The sequence below is a fragment of the Protopterus annectens genome, chromosome 2.part2 (assembly GCF_019279795.1).
Source record: "Protopterus annectens isolate FY-2018-M chromosome 2.part2, PAN1.0, whole genome shotgun sequence".
Taxonomy (NCBI): Eukaryota; Metazoa; Chordata; order Ceratodontiformes; family Protopteridae; genus Protopterus; species Protopterus annectens.
In genome coordinates, this window is record NC_056730.1 from 109,326,205 (window position 1) to 109,346,266 (window position 20,062).

The 20,062-nt window shown below is 41.0% G+C and overlaps 1 protein-coding gene across 2 annotated transcripts in view; it reads right to left on the reverse strand.

Moving 5' to 3' along the window:
- The window catches only part of ANKRD55 (ankyrin repeat domain 55), a 1,456,090-nt gene that overhangs the window by 445,872 nt on the left and 990,156 nt on the right, over positions 1-20,062 (reverse strand). For both annotated transcript variants that reach the window (XM_044063788.1, XM_044063786.1), the window contains exon 6: positions 3,759-3,887. In XM_044063788.1, the coding sequence (XP_043919723.1) occupies positions 3,759-3,887 (129 nt within the window). The remainder of the gene's footprint in view (positions 1-3,758; positions 3,888-20,062) is intronic.

Below are 20,062 nucleotides of genomic sequence, written 5' to 3' on the forward strand. Positions count from 1 at the left end.
TGGCTTTTTTCCCCAGGCCTCCACTGAAAATGGGATTCATGCTCAGTTGGACTTTCCTGATAAATGAATGCCAAACAAATAAAATAAATAAATAAAAAATTTTAATCTCTGACCTAAGCAACCTGAGTAAAATTAGCATCTCAAGTGCCTGAAGGAGTTGGCACAGAGGAAAGAAGGAATGAAGAAGCTATCCCTGCCTAATATTTAGGAGAGAGACACATTATATGCTAGAATTGTGGCCTATTCTTTAACTGCTGTTGGAGGCTTAGGGTCATAATGCAGCTGGGTCATGCACACATGCTGTATTGGGAGACACCATTGTTCTATGGCAGAAGGGGCAGGGATAATCCTAGATGACAATTCATAGCAAGTGTTTTTTTTCAGTAGAATGCCTGTACACAAAGGGGAGAGTCTTTACATTCACTCAAATCACTGATGAAACTGACCACAGTAGGTTAACCACTCTCTACATAGTCTATATCTTGGTTGCTGAGACATTGTACAAACCTCACAAACTCTAAAATATTGTACTCTGCCTACATTTAAAGCTTTCTATCATTCTCTAATACCAGGACTGCCACTGATTCAGAAAATAAAGGATTGGCTTGCAGGTGAAGTTTCTACATCATGAGATAGTTAATGTATAACCTGGTTAAGTGACATATTCTAAGTCTGCACAGACAGACAGACAGATGAAGGATGAGGGAACCATGCTATTATGATTGCAGAAGAGTCTCACCTACAGTCATATCCTTTGTACCTTACCCTACCTGGTGCATCGCTGCTTTATGTATTTGTATGATGCATGTTATACTGTACTACTAAAGCTGAGCGGCATTATAATGAACGTGTGCTGTGCAAATCTTATGTAATGAAGCATGATTGTTAATCACAGCTCTCGACTTCTCTACTTAAGAATCAGGGACAAAGCCAAAAATAATGAGGGATAAAAGGCCACAATTAGAGACAATTTTAAATATTACTCTTCTTCATAGGTTCATAGGTTCATACTAGGCTATCTGCCCTAAGGCATTTATAAGCCTAGCCAGAGTACGTCTGGCTTTCGCCACCCATTTTAAATTAATTTTGCTATGCCCATTTTCAAGGTTAGTATACTGTGCCTCTGTCTAACAATGACACAGAAGTGATAACCGGAGTAAACCTACGATCTCCCATCCACTCATCAAGATTCCTCTTGAAGAGAGTCAATGAGGGACTCTGCCTAACCTGGACAGGGATTTTATTCCAGAGTGAAGAGAGCCTCTGGGTTATGAATCTGTCCCTCCAGCATGTCCTATTTATTTCAGTGCTGAGGTTCTAGTCTCTCGAGCGTGTAGCTCGATGGGATTTGGATTTTTTGAGGTGCAGCATGTCCCTTAATTCCGGGTTGGACATGGCTTTATACGTCAGGCACAGGTCACCTCTGAGCAGTTGGTATGCCACTGAGTAGAGCTGGAGTTTCTTTAACCGGGCAGCATATGGCATCTGTTTGAGCCCTTTGATCCTCTTGGTGAGGTACTTTTGGGGTCTTTCCAGTTGCTGCAGGTGTTTGGTAAGGTACATCCCAAAAGGGGCATTGTACTCAATTATGGGCCTGATGAGGGATGAGTAAAGAGGCACGATGACCTCCCCTAATCTAGATGTGAATCACTTCATGATTAGGTGGGCTATATAAAATGTTTTTCTAACCACTTTGGCCACGTGGTTGTCAAATGAGAGATTGCTATCAACTTGGATCCCCAGGTCCCTAATTACTTCTTCTGTACTTAATGGATTACCACCTATGTGGTAATTTGTGGGCACTTTTTTTTTTGCCAAAGGGGATGACTATACACTTTTTGGCGTTTAGCTTGATGCCATGGCTTTGGCACCAGTTGTCTGTTTCTATGAGGCCCTTTTGGAGGATGCTTGTGTCAGCTGGAGAGTCGATTATGGTGCCCAGTTTGCAGTCATCTGCGAACTTGGTTAGCCACAGTCCTTCTGTGTTGGCCTGTACCTCTGAGAAATATATACCAAACAAGAGAGGTCCCAGGACTGAGCCTTGTGGGATGCCACTTGTAACTGGTTTGGAGTCTGACATGGCTCCAGCAATTCTAACCATGTGGGTTCTGTCCTTGAGCCAGTTTGCAACCCATCTAGTGACATAGGGGTTTATATTTAAGCTGGTGAGCTTATCTATAATGCCCGAGTGGGGTATTGTATCGAAGGCTTTTGCGAGGTCCAGGTAGGCTGTGTGGGCCACCTTCCCTTTGTCAATGGCCTTGGTGACTGTTTCAAAGAAGTCAGCCAGGTTTAAGAGGCAGGATCCGCCCTTAACAAAGCCAAACTGGGTAGGATCTAGTGTCTGTAGGTCCCCAATATCATTATTTATGAGGTCCATGATGATCCTTTCCATAGCTTTGCAGACCAAGCTAATCAGGCTTATGGGGCGATAGTTTCCAGGGTCCGTTGAGGCACCACCTTTGTGGAGAGGGACCATTGTTGCTGTACGCCACTCTTTGGGTACATATCCTGTAGTAAGGCTGAGATTGAACAGTAGTTTTATGTTTGGGTTTAGCTCTTCTTGGAGTTCATGTAGGATGCAGCCCGGGAGACCATCTGGTCCCATTGATGCTGTGTTTTTTGCTTTGGAGAGGGTGGCTCTTACCTGAGTATCACTTAGAAGGCTATAGAACAATATATTTTACATTAATGGGCATTTTCTAAAGATTACCTTTAATGTCTGGCATTATTCACTGATTATAATCTTGACTGATTCACTAAAACATCAAAATTTTTTATGAGGGCACGGCAAAAAATATGAGGCAAAAATCAGTGACAATTGAGGGCTATGCTGAGAATTACTTCTACACTACTGAGTTGTGTTTTCAGTGCTTTAGCTTTTTTATGTGAGTGATAAATGAAGGTCCTTTGTTTATGTTCAACTGTTTTATCTTTGATTCATGAATTCATTCATTTGTTTGTTTATTTGTTTGTTAAAGTGCATGCTCTAAGCATTATAGAGTCATGGCATGCCAGTAACCATTAGTTGAAACCTCTGAAGTTTGTTCATTTTAAAGGTTCATTATCTTCAGACCTTTTTCTTCCAAGCTTGGGATTATAGTTTTCTTAAACAGTTCTACAAACATACTTTGTTTCAGCATTCTTTTACCCCCTTCATCATCAGGTCTGCCTTTTACATACCATTCTTACCATTCTGGTAATCCAATTTGTATAGACCCTTTTATGTTTTGTTAGGAAATGTGTTTTAATCTTATGGGTATGACAAAAAACAGCAACATTACTAAAGAACAAACAATCAAAAGTCACTTTTCAGCAGCTCTGACAGTGTATGGTCATACTGGAGGTTAAGGATTTACAGGCCATGAACTATCTGTTTTCTTTCTCTATCATGATGAAAAGCACCATTATGGCTTGTAAATGATGGAGGCAAAGTAACCATACTTTGTTACTACCATTCTGATGCAGAAACTAAATATTTAATTATTGTAAGCATCACCTACCATACAGATACATTGCATTTATTAAACTATGGAGTGTAATGTTATAGCCGCAGCAGGGCTAGCCACACAGTGGTGTAAACCTTGACTCTAGATGATTATCACTGTTGAAGTGACACCCTGACTCCAATGGGTAAAGGGGTTAAGGATGGATGGATGGAGTGTAATGTTATACATTATATATTTTACAAGTCTACTTTCTGAAGACTTTTGCCTCTTTTAATATACAACATTTTAAGATTATAATGCTGGTCTTACCTGCACTGCCCAATGAAGAACAGTTTTAAAGTCTTTGTCAACCAAGGTTGGATCTGCACCTCTTTGCAATAAGGCTTGAACATGCTGTGGTCTGTTGTGAAATGCAGCCCAGTGAAGAGGTGTCATACCCTGTGTATAAGAGATAAAATGAGTTTAATATCCAATGATAAATGCATAGATATTTGTGAATTATGATTAGGTAGAATAATTTTGTATGCATGTGTGTGTGTGTGTGTGTGTGTTTGCTTGCACTGCTTTACTTAACAAAGAAAGTTGACTATAGAATGATGACAAAGTAATACTTCCTCAATGCAGGTGGGTATTAAGTACTGGAAACATGAATAGCCAAAAAGGAGTTTGATTGTGCCTTAAAAAAGAATAAACGGAGCATACTGTGTGATCTAAGAAGAAGAAGAATACAGTGCCTGGAAAAAAAAAAGTAATCTGACATGCTTTACTGAAAAATTGGAGTTCTCAGCTGTAGACACTAGGAAGAGAAATGTAAGTTAGAATAGAGTTATGAATATGATGAAAAAGGATGGAAGCTTATTGCTCACCTGATTATATTTTCTGAGACCTGTGCAGGTTTATCTGTGAACTGTTGGCCGAAGATTAGAAGTAGTTGCTATGCATGAAGCCATTATTTCATTGGAAGTCACTAGCCAGTACACACCTAGTTAAATTGGCAAAACATGGTTTGTCTGTCCAACCAAGTTATAATGCATTATTTTTCTCTCCTATGTTTCTGCTACTGGAAGTAATCAGTGTATTTTTGTTTTCTTTTTCTTTTTTTTTTTTTGTTTTGAACCGAGATATATGGCTATGTACAGTATCATGCCTGAAATGCATATTGTCTTTGCAGTTTTTCTGCTTCAAGATACGGTTTGTATACATATAAAATTACCAAGGATACCCCTTCTCATGGCAGTCCTTCTTGCGATATTGTGGAGCTTCACAATATGTCATGGAAATCACAGTGGTGCAGCAGTTAGCATTGCTGCCGTACAGTGCTTGGTTCTCTGGTTTGGTTCCCTATTGGTTTGCTTCCTGTGCAGAGTTATCATGTCCACCTTGTATCTATGTGGAGTTTCAGTGGGAAATCTGGTTTTCTCCTACATCTCAAAGACATGTTAAAATATGAACTTGTTACCCTGAACTGGTGGTAGGTATGCATGTGACAAGTGAGTGAGCATGTGTGTGCATCCTACAATGGTCTCACTTCTCATATTATTAATTGTCTATCACTGTTAGGATACAATACTGTTTAATCACAACAGTGAACAGTCTTTTTCTGAAAAGGTTTCAAACTTGCATAAACTAAAGCCCTGCTGGTGGTTCCTTGCTGGGTGAGGAAAGTAAACCTATATTTTTTGACTATTGAGTGATACAGCTGATTTATTTTTTACCTGCTCCATTTTGGTTTCTGTTTTAAGAAATCTGTTTAGCCTGGTGTGTTTGTTCTATTTGAAAAAGAGACACTTAAATTATCTAGGCTGCACATTTCACGTTTTTTTTCATTGGTTAAATTGTTTCTTGAGTCATACATCCACAGTGAATTTCTGGGTCTTTGTATTTCTGAAAAGATTTGAAGCCTGTATAAACTAAAGCCCTGCTAGGGATTCCCTACTGGGTGAGGAAAGTAAGCCTATATTTTTTGTCTGTGAGTGATAGAGCTGCTTTCTGTTTTACCTGCTCCATTTTGTTTTCTATTTTAAGAAATTTGCTTGGCCTGGTGTGTTTGTTCTATGTGACAATTAAATTATCTACCCTGCATATTTCACATGTTTTTTGTTCATTGGCTAAATAGTTTTTTGAGTGATACTTAAATACACAGTGACGTTCTGGGTCTTTATCTTTTTATGAAAAGATTTGAAGCTGGCATAATCTAAAGCCCTGCTGGTGATTCCCTGCCGGGTGAGAAAAGTAAGCCTATATTTCTGTCTGTGAGTGATAGAGCTGCTTTTTGTTTTACCTGCTCCATTTTGTTTCTTGTTTTAAGAAATCTGCTTGGCCTGATGTGTTTGTTCTATGTGAGAGATAGACACAAATTATCTAGCCTGCACATTTCACATATTTTTTCATTGATAATATTGTTTCTTGAGTGATACTTAAATACACAGAGGATTGCTGGGTCTTTGTCTTTTTCTGAAAATATTTCACTCCTTTACTGTGCTTTTACATTAGGAGGATGTGGATTATTCATCTGGTGGAAGTAGGTGTTTACCTGGTCTATCTGAGCTGGAAAGCACACAAAAAGGCTCTAAGTACTTTTTGCACTTCTCTTATATACTATGACAGTACTTTAGGAGTTTTAAAAAAAACTGTACTGACTGTTGCTGCTTTAAGTAGTTAATTTCACTGCATTACATTGTATCTGTCAGTTGTAGAGCTGTTTTAAGTAGTTTCTGTGGTCTTGTTACAAATGGGCTCCAAACTAGCTATTCTACATTAAGAAGGTGTTTATTCTGCACCCTTGGGGCAGAAGTGTGCTGATCTAACCTGTATGACTTGGGGTTGCTGGCAGAAGGCTTATTGTGTGCTTTCCTGGTTGGTAGTTAGCTTAAAACCTTTTTCTCTTTGCTCATATTCAAGCCTTGCATTTGCCCAGTGCTGCTCATCACACAGTGAAAGTTAGCAGTGCCCTGTATAGAAGCTAAAGCCTAAAAGCTCAATTTTTCCATAAACAGTTGTCAGTGAAACCATTCCAAGCTTTTCTGCTGTTCTAGGATCAACTCAGTTGCGAACTGAACAGCATTGCCTTATTTATCAACCTTAGCTTACACAAAGTATAGGTCCCTCTTGTAATCTCGGCACTACCAGCAGACTCCTGTCAAACTAACCCATTCCCTTCCCTAATAAAACATACAGTAAGAACCTTCTGTTATGGTTGGGCAGTTTCCCATGATCTCTCTGGCCAGCCTGATCGACATAGGCATCCTGAGGCAATGCAGCAATTGTCCCATGTATAGTAACAACCACTTATTCCTGAAGTAAACAAATATGTTATGTGAGAGATGTAGTTACACTATAAAATTGGAGGCAAGACTCCTACATAAGTACAAATCGAATACCAAACAGGTTGTCAACACCCACAAACTTCCCACACTAAATAAAGACATGACACATAAACCCATATTGCAGCAATGCTAACTCAATTTACCAAAAGATCAGAGGTCTCCCAAATGGAAACCACTTACACAAATAACAAGGCAAAAAACAACCACAACACATAATAACACACACACCAGTGTCTGAACAAATAAGCCCATAAGGTGTAACACCACAAAACCTAATGTATTGGTCATAGGTGACTCCACTGCAAGATGAATGGGATGTTCTCCTCACCATTCTGAATAAGGATTGGATTATGGTTAGTTGCCTGTCAGGTGTCAGGCTCCATTAAGTCATTCATGCGCTCAAGTTACTCAACCACAAGTACCAGTATGTCTCCGTTATAGTCCACTTAAGGATGAATGACTTGAGATGTACCTCACTGGACTATATGAAGAGAAGCATGACTGAGCTCTCAGATTATGTGTCACAGGCAGATATATGCCTAGTTTTAAGCAGCATTCCACCTTTTTCAAGGATGATGCCACGATACAAACAAGAAATTATTGACTTTAATAATTGTCTTAGCTTCTGGTATCAGTCTAAGGGGATCCAATATCTGCCAGCCTGGAAAGACATGGTCAACAAGTCATGTTGTAAAAGACAAAAGAAGCACTCCACGGCTGGCACGGCACAGATAATTTATTGATGAAACAACAAACTGGTTAGCGCTTTCATGTTCAGTTAAAACGTTTCTTCAGACCTCAAAAAGTACATTCCCATCATGCATTTATATATAATATAAATTGCTCATTATTCTATTAACCATGGTAATAATCACTTTCAAGGTGCAAACAGTGCTTAAAGAAATATATTACATTTAATAATATTAAAAATACAAATATAAATTCTAACTGTATAGATCAAAACAACTTTCTAAAATTGTGAAATTTGTGTAACAATAAAAAGTTAAAATCATTTGTCTACAAAATCTTAAAATAGAACATATGTCATAATTAATAGTTTAGAGACATACTTCAAAATAGTTGATATATGTGCACAAAGAAATGAAATATATATCTAAAATGTCTGGTCTAATGTGAAATCCCCCGGAACTGATCTCGGCATAGACCGTCAAAAAAATAGTAGTCTTTGATCAATGCAATATATATATATATTAGCACATTAAAAAATCCAAATTCATGCATGAAATATATTGAATCAATGTTTGTATGGCCTGGCCATGAGGAATGGTTTTAATGAAACTTTTTCATTCAAACCATGTCCTTTGTGGGCCTGGAGTCTAATGATCCATTTATTCTCTTTTTCTTCAGTATGATTTTTGATGTTACCTAATCTATCAATTCTCATAATCAATTCCAATACCATGAACTTAAATCTATGTTTTGTTCCTTTCATAATAACATGTTTCGCTAGTGCATTATTCTCATTCTCTTTGTTAATAGCGTAAATATGTTCTCTAACCCTTTCTCTTAGGGTTCTATTTGTTTTCCCTATATAAAAGGAGGAACAACATTGACATTGTGCTATATATATAAGGTCCCTACTTCTGCAGTCTGCATATTTTTCAAAAATGATTTTCTTTCCATTATCCGGGTGTATGAATTCATTACCATTTAGCATATAGCTACATTGATTGCCACTGTCGAGCAGAGCCACAGAGGTGATCCCCAGGGTGAATTTCCTATTTCCCATCCAGTCATCAAGATTTTTCTTGAAGAGTGCTAATGAGGAGCTTTGTTTGATATAGATAGGTACTTTATTCCAGAGTATTGGAAGTCTCTGGGACAGGAATCTATCCCTCTGGCATGTTCTGTTTATTGTGGTGACAAGGTTTAGGTCCCTAGAGCATGTAGCTCGGAGGGATTGGGATTTCTTTAACTGGAGCATGTCCAACAGCTCTGGATTTGACATAGCTTTGTATGTTAGGCCGAGATCACCTCTGAGTAGGCAATATGTGACGGAGTAAAGCTGGAGTTATTTGAGACAGTCTGTGTAGGGCATCTGTTTGAGGCCGGTAATCCTCTTTGTGAGGTATTTCTGCGGCCTTTCCAGTTGTTGTAGATGTATTGTGAGGTACATACCAAAAGGGGCATTGTACTCTATAATGGGTCTAATGAGTGATGAGTAGAGGGGAACAATGACCTCTTTTTTTCTGGAAGTGAAACCTTTTGTGATGAGGTGTGCCACGTAGAAGGATTTCCTGACTACTGTGGCAATGTGATCATCAAAGGAGAGACTACTGTCCACCTGAGTTCCAAGGTCTCTTATCACACTTTTGGTGTTAAGTATACTACCACCTATGTTGTAGTTCATGGGTACAGAGTTTTTACCAAAGGGGATGACAATGCACTTTTTGGCATTGAGCTTGAGGTCATGTTTTTGACACCAGGCATCTGTCTCAGTGAGGCCATTTTGTAGGATGTCTACATCGTTAGGAGTTTCGATTATGGCTCCTAGTTTCCAGTCATCTGCGGACTTCATTAGCCAAAACCTTCTGTGTTAGCCTGTACATCAGAGAAGTAGATGTCAAACAGGAGAGGACCCAGGACTGAACCCTGTGGTACTCCACTTGTCACTGGTCTGAAATCGGATTTGGAGTCTGCTACTTTCACAGTGTGGGTTCTGTCAGTGAGCCAGTTGGCATCCCATCTTGTGACATAGGGATTTATACCTAATTTAGTGAGTTTATCTATAATTCCAGAGTGGGGGATGGTGTCAAATGCCTTGTTGAGATCTAGATAGGCTGTGTGAACCACCTTACCCTTGTCTACAGCTTTGGTGACTGCTTCAAAGAAGTCTATCAGGTTTAGGAGGCATGATCTGCCTTTTACAAACCCAAACTGGGTGGGGTCCAGAGTTTGGAGATTACCAATGTCTTTGTTAATAAGTTCCATGATGATACATTCCATGGCCTTGCAGACCAGGCTCGTCAGGCTAATGGGGTGGTAGTTCCCGAGGTCCGTGGTGGCTCTCCCCTTGTGGAGTGGGATAACTGTCACTGTGTGCCATTCAGCAGGCACAAAGCCTGAGGTGAGGCTATGACTGAACATGGTACTTAGGCCAGTTCATTCTGTAGTTCATGTAGAATGCAGCCTGGGATGTTGTCTGGTCCCATGGATGCTGTGTTCTTGGCTTTGGAGAGTGTGTTTTTTACCTGTGTAGCCATGATTACAGGAGCTTTGCATTCTTCCAGTATAGAGATGGGCTCTTTAGGGGGTGAGAGGGAGGTAAAGTTAGCACTGAACCTATCTGCCAGGATGTTGGCAATATCAGTTGGGTCTGTATATTTAGTGCCATTGTGCTGTAACTCAGAGCACATCTGAGTGTTGCCATTGAGATTATTGACATAGCTATAGAATGCTTTGTGGTTGCCTTTAGAATCAGTGGTGATTTTGTTTTGATAACTAGCTTTGGAGGATTTTATCAGGGATCACAGCTTTTTACTGAGGCTGACCAGGGAGTTCCTCCACTCATGGGATTTTACTCTCTTTTGCAACAGTTTCTTCCTTCTGTTGTACAGTTGGTTTATGGCAGGGGACCACCAGATTGACTTACTTTTTTTTGGAGGATAGCGTCTTGGTTTTGTTTGGGATAGCATGATCCCTGCACTAATGTAAGTGCTTATAAAGTGCAATTGTGTAGGAATCAGTAGTTGTAACTGTATTGCTCATCTCCATAGGTGTCATGAGGTTCACCACTTCTGTCTTAAGAAGCATGAAGTTGGCTTTGGAGAAATTTTTTACCATGGTTTCCTTAATGGGGGGTGGGGGCAGGATGTGGATATCTAGGGTAATTAGCTTATGGTCAGATCGGACCAGTGAGGCGTTGACTTCATGTGTGGAACACCGGTCACTCATGTTGGTAATGACTAGATCTAGGATATTGTTGCCCCTGGTGGGGGTGTGGATAAGTTGATCCAGGGCATTGGAGTTTATGAATTCCGGAAAGCGTTGAGTGAAGGCGTTGGTACATGAGTAGTTTTCCCAGTTAATGGTGGGGTAGTTGAAATCACCCATTATTAGGGTGTTTGGTTGAACCCTAATATTTTCCAGTACATCAAGAAAAGAGGAGTGGGAATCCTGGGGCATGGTGGGTGATCTGTAGCAAGCTACAATTTGGATTGCAGTTTTGCCCAGAGTTAGTTGCACTTGGATAACCTCGGCTGTATTATGTTGAGCAAGTAGCCTGGAGGTGTGGATATCCTTAATGAATATGGACATGCCTCCGCCTTTGGTGTTCCGGTCCAGGTTACATGACTGAAAAGTGTGCTATGAGTTATAGCCTGGTAGTGCAGGGGTGCTCTCTGGTGCCTTGAACCAGATCTCAGTCACTGCACAGATATCGATGTTCTCCATTTTAAGGAGTGCCTAGAGTGAGTGCATTTTGAGATTTAGACTTCTAACATTGAGTAGCATCACCCTCAGTTTTTGCTTGCCTGTTCCTGTTACGGTGGTGAATTTGACATTTGAACCTTGCCTAAAAAAGGCACTATTGGGGTGGCTAGAAGCTTAGCCAGTATCTGGAATCCCAGGGGTGACAGGTGCAGGCCATCTCTAGCAAAGCATCTTGGTCTGTCGACCATGTCATCCCAGGCAGACAGATACTGGAACTCTTTAGAAAGGCACCAGAAGCTTAGCCAATTGTTGAGGTCAATCATTTTGTCCTTGTACTGTGGCATCATTCTGGATTATGGCAGAATGCTACTCAGGGCTAGGGTCATACCTGCCTGGGCTACAAGATCAGAGAGCTCTTCCATGTCTCTTTTCATGTAGTCCAGGGAGGTACGTCTCAGGTAGTTCACACCAACATGGACAATGACAGAGTCATATTTGTACTTGTTGTGGAGTGAACTGAGTGCCTGGGTTATGTGGCAGATCCTGGCACCCAACAGGCAGCTGACAGTAACCTTCTCCTTGTTTAGCCTGGTGAGTGGGACATCAGTGTATCTGACTATAGAGTCACCTATGACTAGTGTGTTGGGTACGTTGTTTTGCCTTATTGGCTGTGTTTGAGTGGCACACTGAGTCTGTGGGCTATGTGTCATTTGGGTTGCATTGGGGGGGTGGAGGTTGTTTGCATTTCTGCTTTGGAGGTCTCTGTTGCTTGAGTAGATTATTATTGAGAGCCTCCGTGAATGTTTTTGTGTTTCTGTGTGTGGATTTTGGTGGTGTAGATTTAGTGAGACTATGTGATGAGTGTGGTGTGGTGCAAGTGTTTACCTTCTCCTCTTGACTGTCAAGTTCAGTCTTGATTGGAGAGAGTATTACATCCAATTTGGCTAGATAAGTACATCTCTCAAAGGTTGTAGTGTTGGGTGGTAGGAGAGGGGGTTGTCTGTGTACGTGAGGCAATTTCTACATTGCCTCAGGATGGCCAGATTCATCAGATCTGGGTTAGTTAATGGTTCCCTTTTGTGCAGAGCGATTATTGTTACTGATCTCCATTCCACTGGAACATAGCCAGTTCGCAGATTGTGGTTAAACAGGGGTCCAAGTGGGTCTGCTAGATCATGCTTTAAGTTGTTTAAAATGCAACCAGGGATATTGTCTGGTCCCATTGATCCCGTGTTTTTGGCCTTGGAGAATGTCAGTATACTTTGGATGATGCCTGGATTGGGTGGGTGGTGAAGTTTGCTCCAAATCTGTCAGCTAGCAGGTTGGCTCTAACCTCCAGTGAGTAAGGATGGTGCCATCCACAATCAGTTCAGCACAATGCTGGATATTCCCTTTTTGATTTCAGATGTATTTAAAGAATGTCTTGTGATTATTATTTAGCTAGGGAAGCTAGTTTTGTTTCATAATTAAGTTTGGAGGACTTGATAAGATCCTAATTTGTTTGCTTAAACTACAGAGGGATTTCTTCCTCTGTTGAGCCAGTTCCCTCTTGTTCCTGGACATTAGTTTCTTTCTCTTGTTATATAGCCTGTTTATACTATGAGTCCACCAAGGTGGCTTGTTTTTTTGATAAGACCTGTTTTAATTCAGTCAGGTACAGCTGATTCTATACAACTGCTTTAGTGGTTATACAAACACACACAACCACAAACTGGCTGGCTCAGAGGTTCTTAAACTTTGTCAGTATAATAATCTGGAACTGCTAGTCAGCACATCCACAAGAGGCTGAAATGTCCTAGACACAGTATTCACTAACATGGGAGAGCATTGCACCCCCACTGTGTGATGTCCTCCCTGGACGATCTGACCATAAATTAGTCTCGTTTGATGTAATTATAAGACCAGACACCCCATCAAGCTTAAAAACACTTAAGAATTATTCAAAGACAAATTACCTCCTATTAAGTGATGATATAAGAAGTGTCAAAGCCCCCTAGAATGCAGACAACATAGACGCCTATGCAGAGATGTACACCAATATCTTGTATAACCACTAAAGCAGTTGTATAGAATCAGCTGTACCTGACTGAATTAAAACAGGTCTTATCAAAAAAACAAGCCACCTTGGTGGACTCATAGTATAAACAGGCTATATAACAAGAGAAAGAAACTAATGTCCAGGAACAAGAGGGAACTGGCTCAACAGAGGAAGAAATCCCTCTGTAGTTTAAGCAAACAAATTAGGATCTTATCAAGTCCTCCAAACTTAATTATGAAATAAAACTAGCTTCCCTAGCTAAATAATAATCACAAGACATTCTTTAAATACATCTGAAATCAAAAAGGGAATATCCAGCATTGTGCTGAACTGATTGTGGATGGCACCATCCTTACTCACTGGAGGTAAGAGCCAACCTGCTAGCTGACAGATTTGGAGCAAACTTCACCACCCACCCAATCCAGGCATCATCCAAAGTATACTGACACTCTCCAAGGCCAAAAACACGGGATCAATGGGACCAGACAATATCCCTGGTTGCATTTTAAACAACTTAAAGCATGATCTAGCAGACCCACTTGGACCCCTGTTTAACCACAATCTGCGAACTGGCTATGTTCCAGTGGAATGGAGATCAGTAACAATAATCGCTCTGCACAAAAGGGAACCATTAACTAACCCAGATCTGATGAATCTGGCCATCCTGAGGCAATGTAGAAATTGCCTCACGTACACAGACAACCCCCTCTCCTACCACCCAACACTACAACCTTTGAGAGATGCACTTATCTAGCCAAATTGGATGTAATACTCTCTCCAATCAAGACTGAACTTGACAGTCAAGAGGAGAAGGTAAACACTTGCACCACACCACACTCATCACATAGTCTCACTAAATCTACACCACCAAAATCTACACACAGAAACACAAAAACATTCACGGAGGCTCTCAATAATAATCTACTCAAGCAACAGAGACCTCCAAAGCAGAAATGCAAAAAACCTCCACCCCCCAACGCAACCCAAATGACACATAGCCCGCAGACTCAGTGTGCCACTCAAACACAGCCAATAAGGCAAAACAACGTACCCAACACACTAGTCATAGGTGACTCTATAGTCAGATACACTGATGTTCCACTCACCAGGCTAAACAAGGAGAAGGTTACTGTCAGCTGCCTGTTGGGTGCCAGGATCTGCCACATAACCCAGGCACTCAGTTCACTCCACAACAAGTACAAATATGACTCTGTCATTGTCCATGTTGGTGTGAACTACCTGAGACGTACCTTCCTGGACTACATGAAAAGAGACATGGAAGAGCTCTCTGATCTTGTAGCCCAGGCAGGTATGACCCAAGCCCTGAGTAGCATTCTGCCATAATCCAGAATGATGCCACAGTACAAGGACAAAATGATTGACCTCAACAATTGGCTAAGCTTCTGGTGCCTTTCTAAAGAGATCCAGTATCTGTCTGCCTGGGATGACATGGTCGACAGACCAAGATGCTTTGCTAGAGATGGCCTGCACCTGTCACCCCTGGGATTCCAGATACTGGCTAAGCTTCTAGCCGCCCCTATAGTGCCTTTTTTAGGCAAGGTTCAAATGTCAAATTCACCACCATAACAGGAACAGGCAAGCAAAAACTGAGGGTGATGCTACTCAATGTTAGAAGTCTAAATCTCAAAATGCACTCACTCTAGGCACTCCTTAAATTGGAGAACATCGATATCTGTGCAGTGACTGAGATCTGGTTCAAGGCTCCAGAGAACACCCCTGCACTACCAGGCTATAACTCATAGCACACTTTTCAGTCATGTAACCTGGACCGGAACACCAAAGGTGGAGGCATGTCCATATTCATTAAGGATATCCACACCTCCAGGCTACTTGCTTAACATAATACAGCCGAGGTTATCCAAGTGCAACTAACTCTGGGCAAAACTGCAATCCAAATTGTAGCTTGCTACAGATCACCCACCATGCCCCAGGATTCCCACTCCTCTTTTCTTGATGTACTGGAAAATATTAGGGTTCAACCAAACACCCTAATAATGGGTGATTTCAACTACCCCACCATTAACTGGGAAAACTACTCATGTACCAACGCCTTCACTCAACGCTTTCCGGAATTCATAAACTCCAATGCCCTGGATCAACTTATCCACACCCCCACCAGGGGCAACAATATCCTAGATCTAGTCATTACCAACATGAGTGACCGGTGTTCCACACATGAAGTCAACGCCTCACTGGTCCGATCTGACCATAAGCTAATTACCCTAGATATCCACATCCTGCCCCACCCCCCATTAAGGAAACCATGGTAAAAAATTTCTCCAAAGCCAACTTCATGCTTCTTAAGACAGAAGTGGTGAACCTCATGACACCTATGGAGATGAGCAATACAGTTACAACTACTGATTCCTACACAATTGCACTTTATAAGCACTTACATGAGTGCAGGGATCATGCTATCCCAAACAAAACCAAGACGCTATCCTCCAAAAAAAAGTAAGTCAATCTGGTGGTCCCCTGCCATAAACCAACTGTACAACAGAAGGAAGAAACTGTTGCAAAAGAGAGTAAAATCCCATGAGTGGAGGAACTCCCTGGTCAGCCTCAGTAAAAAGCTGTGATCCCTGATAAAATCCTCCAAAGCTAGTTATCAAAACAAAATCACCACTGATTCTAAAGGCAACCACAAAGCATTCTATAGCTATGTCAATAATCTCAATGGCAACACTCAGATGTGCTCTGAGTTACAGCACAATGGCACTAAATATACAGACCCAACTGATATTGCCAACATCCTGGCAGATAGGTTCAGTGCTAACTTTACCTCCCTCTCACCCCCTAAAGAGCCCATCTCTATACTGGAAGAATGCAAAGCTCCTGTAATCATGGCTACACAGGTAAAAAACACACTCTCCAAAGCCAAGAACACAGCATCCATGGGACCAGACAACATCCCAGGCTGCGTTCTACATGAACTACAGAATGAACTGGCCTAAGTACCATGTTCAGTCATAGCCTCACCTCAGGCTTTGTGCCTGCTGAATGGCGCACAGTGACAGTTATCCCACTCCACAAGGGGAGAGCCACCACGGACCTCGGGAACTACCACCCCATTAGCCTGACGAGCCTGGTCTGCAAGGCCATGGAATGTATCATCATGGAACTTATTAACAAAGACATTGGTAATCTCCAAACTCTGGACCCCACCCAGTTTGGGTTTGTAAAAGGCAGATCATGTCTCCTAAACCTGATAGACTTCTTTGAAGCAGTCACCAAAGCTGTAGACAAGGGTAAGGTGGTTCACACAGCCTATCTAGATCTCAACAAGGCATTTGACACCATCCCCCACTCTGGAATTATAGATAAACTCACTAAATTAGGTATAAATCCCTATGTCACAAGATGGGATGCCAACTGGCTCACTGACAGAACCCACACTGTGAAAGTAGCAGACTCCAAATCCGATTTCAGACCAGTGACAAGTGGAGTACCACAGGGTTCAGTCCTGGGTCCTCTCCTGTTTGACATCTACTTCTCTGATGTACAGGCTAACACAGAAGGTTTTGGCTAATGAAGTCCGCAGATGACTGGAAACTAGGAGCCATAATCGAAACTCCTAACGATGTAGACATCCTACAAAACGGCCTCACTGAGACAGATGCCTGGTGTCAAAAACATGACCTCAAGCTCAATGCCAAAAAGTGCATTGTCATCCCCTTTGGTAAAAACTCTGTACCCATGAACTACAACATAGGTGGTAGTATACTTAACACCAAAAGTGTGATAAGAGACCTTGGAACTCAGGTGGACAGTAGTCTCTCCTTTGATGATCACATTGCCACAGTAGTCAGGAAATCCTTCTACGTGGCACACCTCATCACAAAAGGTTTCACTTCCAGAAAAAAAGAGGTCATTGTTCCCCTCTACTCATCACTCATTAGACCCATTATAAAGTACAATGCCCCTTTTGGTATGTACCTCACAATACATCTACAACAACTGGAAAGGCCGCAGAAATACCTCACAAAGAGGATTACCGGCCTCAAACAGATGCCCTACACAGACTGTCTCAAATAACTCCAGCTTTACTCCGTCACATATCGCCTACTCAGAGGTGATCTCGGCCTAACATACAAAGCTATGTCAAATCCAGAGCTGTTGGACATGCTCCAGTTAAAGAAATCCCAATCCCTCCGAGCTACATGCTCTAGGGACCTAAACCTTGTCACCACAATAAACAGAACATGCCAGAGGGATAGATTCCTGTCCCACAGACTTCCAATACTCTGGAATAAAGTACCTATCTATATCAAACAAAGCTCCTCATTAGCACTCTTCAAGAAAAATCTTGATGACTGGATGGGAAATAGGAAATTCACCCTGGGGATCACCTCTGTGGCTCTGCTCGACAGTGGCACAGGAAAATAATTTTCTTGGATGGCAAAAGCCATGGTACCATTTTGGCTGGGCTTGTATAGGCCCCAGGGCTGATAGCCTAGTACCTACCTATGAACCTATGAACCCTGGGAATTATAGGTCCATAATTTGACTAGCTTTATCTGCAAGTCCATGGAATTAATCATTATAGACCTTATTAACAAGGACATAGGTAATCATCAAACTCTGGACCCAACCCAGTTTGGATTAGTTAAAGATAGATCATGCCTGTTTGACATGATTGACTTCTCTGAGAAAATCAACACAACCCTGGACAAGGGAAAGATAGTACATACCACCTAGCTTAACCTAGCCAAGGCATTTGACATAATCCTCCACTCAGATACTATAGAGAAACTCTCACAGTTCGGAATTACCCCCTACATTACCAGATGGGTAGCCAACTGGCTCACTGACAGGACATACTGTCAAAGTGGGTGACAATACCTGTAGCAAAAGACCAGTCACCAGTGACATACCACAGGGTTCTGTGCTGGGACCTTACTGTTTGGAATTTATTTCTCAGCAATCCAGGCAAACTTGGATGGCCTGTGGTTGACCAAGTTCGTTGACAATTGCAAATTGGGAGCAATTATTGAGTCCCCCAAAGATGTTAAAGACAGGGTTAATGCAGACAAATGACTGGTGCTGAAGCCATGGATTAAAGCTAAATGCAAAGAAAATGCATTATTATTCCCTTTGGGAAAGCTGATATTCCTGCTAATTGCATTATAGATAGCACCCCTGTAAGTATAGACCCAGTGGTGCATGATCTGGGTACTCAGGTTGATAGCAATCTGAACTTTGACTGCCACATATCCACATTAGTAAAGAAATCCTTATTTGTGGCGCATCTTAAAAGTAAATGCATCACATCTAGATCTAAGGATGTGATAATTTCATTATACTCAACCCTCATCAGACCAATAACTGAGTACAATGCTCCTTTTTGCATGTAACTCACCAGACAGCTGCAACAACTGGAGAGACCGCAGAATTTTTTTACTATTAAATTACAGTGTACACAGAACAAGTCTTATGGAAAGGACTGAAAGCCCTGTCACTGTATTCTGTCTCCTACAGGTTGCTAAGGGGTGACCTGTCTATGGCTTACAGGGCAGTCTCTGACCTGGCCCTGATGGAAATGCTACACATTCGTAAATCAAACTGCATGAAGGTCACTCACTGCAGGGATCTTAACTTATCTTCTGACATGACACATCTCCCAGAGACTGCTACTTTTCTGGAACAAGCTTCCAAGTCACATGAAACAGAGCGCCTCCCTGACCCCCTTGAAAAGCAACCTAGATCAATGGATGGGTGACTGCAAATTCACTCCTGGGGTGGCATCCAAGTTCCTCCTGGGCAGAGGAAGTTGATATTAACTACTAGAGACCCCTTCCTTTACAAACTTCACTCACCTGACCACCAACAATTGTGGCAACTCAGGACAAATATGGCTAGGCTTGTAAGGGCTCTAGGGCTATTAGCCTAGTAACCTTATAAACCGAAGAAAATAAAGCAGCTATCAGAAATAAGTGAATGAATGAATGAATGAATGAATGTAGTCAAATAATTCAATAGGTATACTCTCTACATTTATGTAATGTGCATAAAATAGTACTACACTAAATTTCAAATGATCACCCAGGTCTTCGTATCATAAGAATCTGAAATGATCATTGAAAATGATAATTATATGCAAGTTAGTCAGGCTGGTATTTTTTTCTTGTCTGTACAACTGTTGAAGTACTTTTCCATTTACATGTGAAAAGTTCATAACAACACTGTTAGAATTTTCTACATAATTCTGGAGAACTCAGCTGTATATCTCACTGTTTAATAAGAGATTATGGTTCTCAGTGTCATGAAGAAAACTAAATTGCCTCAAACTTGAATGAGTGTAGAACTGATATATAAGTAAACCGAGCAGGATGACAGTAATAGTTTTGCAGATACATTTTTGTAGATAACACATTTTTACAAAGTGAAAGATGTTGTAACAAGAAGTTTTCCTACTTTGTTGACAATTCATACTGCCTATGCAATTAAATTAATTCACATATAAATAAATAAATACATACATACTTACAGAAATATGCATATACAGAAATACCTGCAGAAAAGTACTTAAGTTTGTATTATATAAGAAATGTATGTGATATTGGTTTATACATGGCAACAAGGCATATGTTCTTGATGCAGGGTTACAATAAACCAAAGCAATGAAAACATTTCAGATAACTTGTACACATTTGTATATGAGACTCACATAAACAAACATCTCAAAATAGAAATAGCATTGGGGTATATGAAATACTGCAGAAGCTTATCAAACATTTGCAGGTCATGACAGAAAAAATAGGTTACGCTGGGTCAAACATAAAGACTCATTATACTGCTTGTTTATAGAATGATGTTATCTCACTGTACATCCTAAA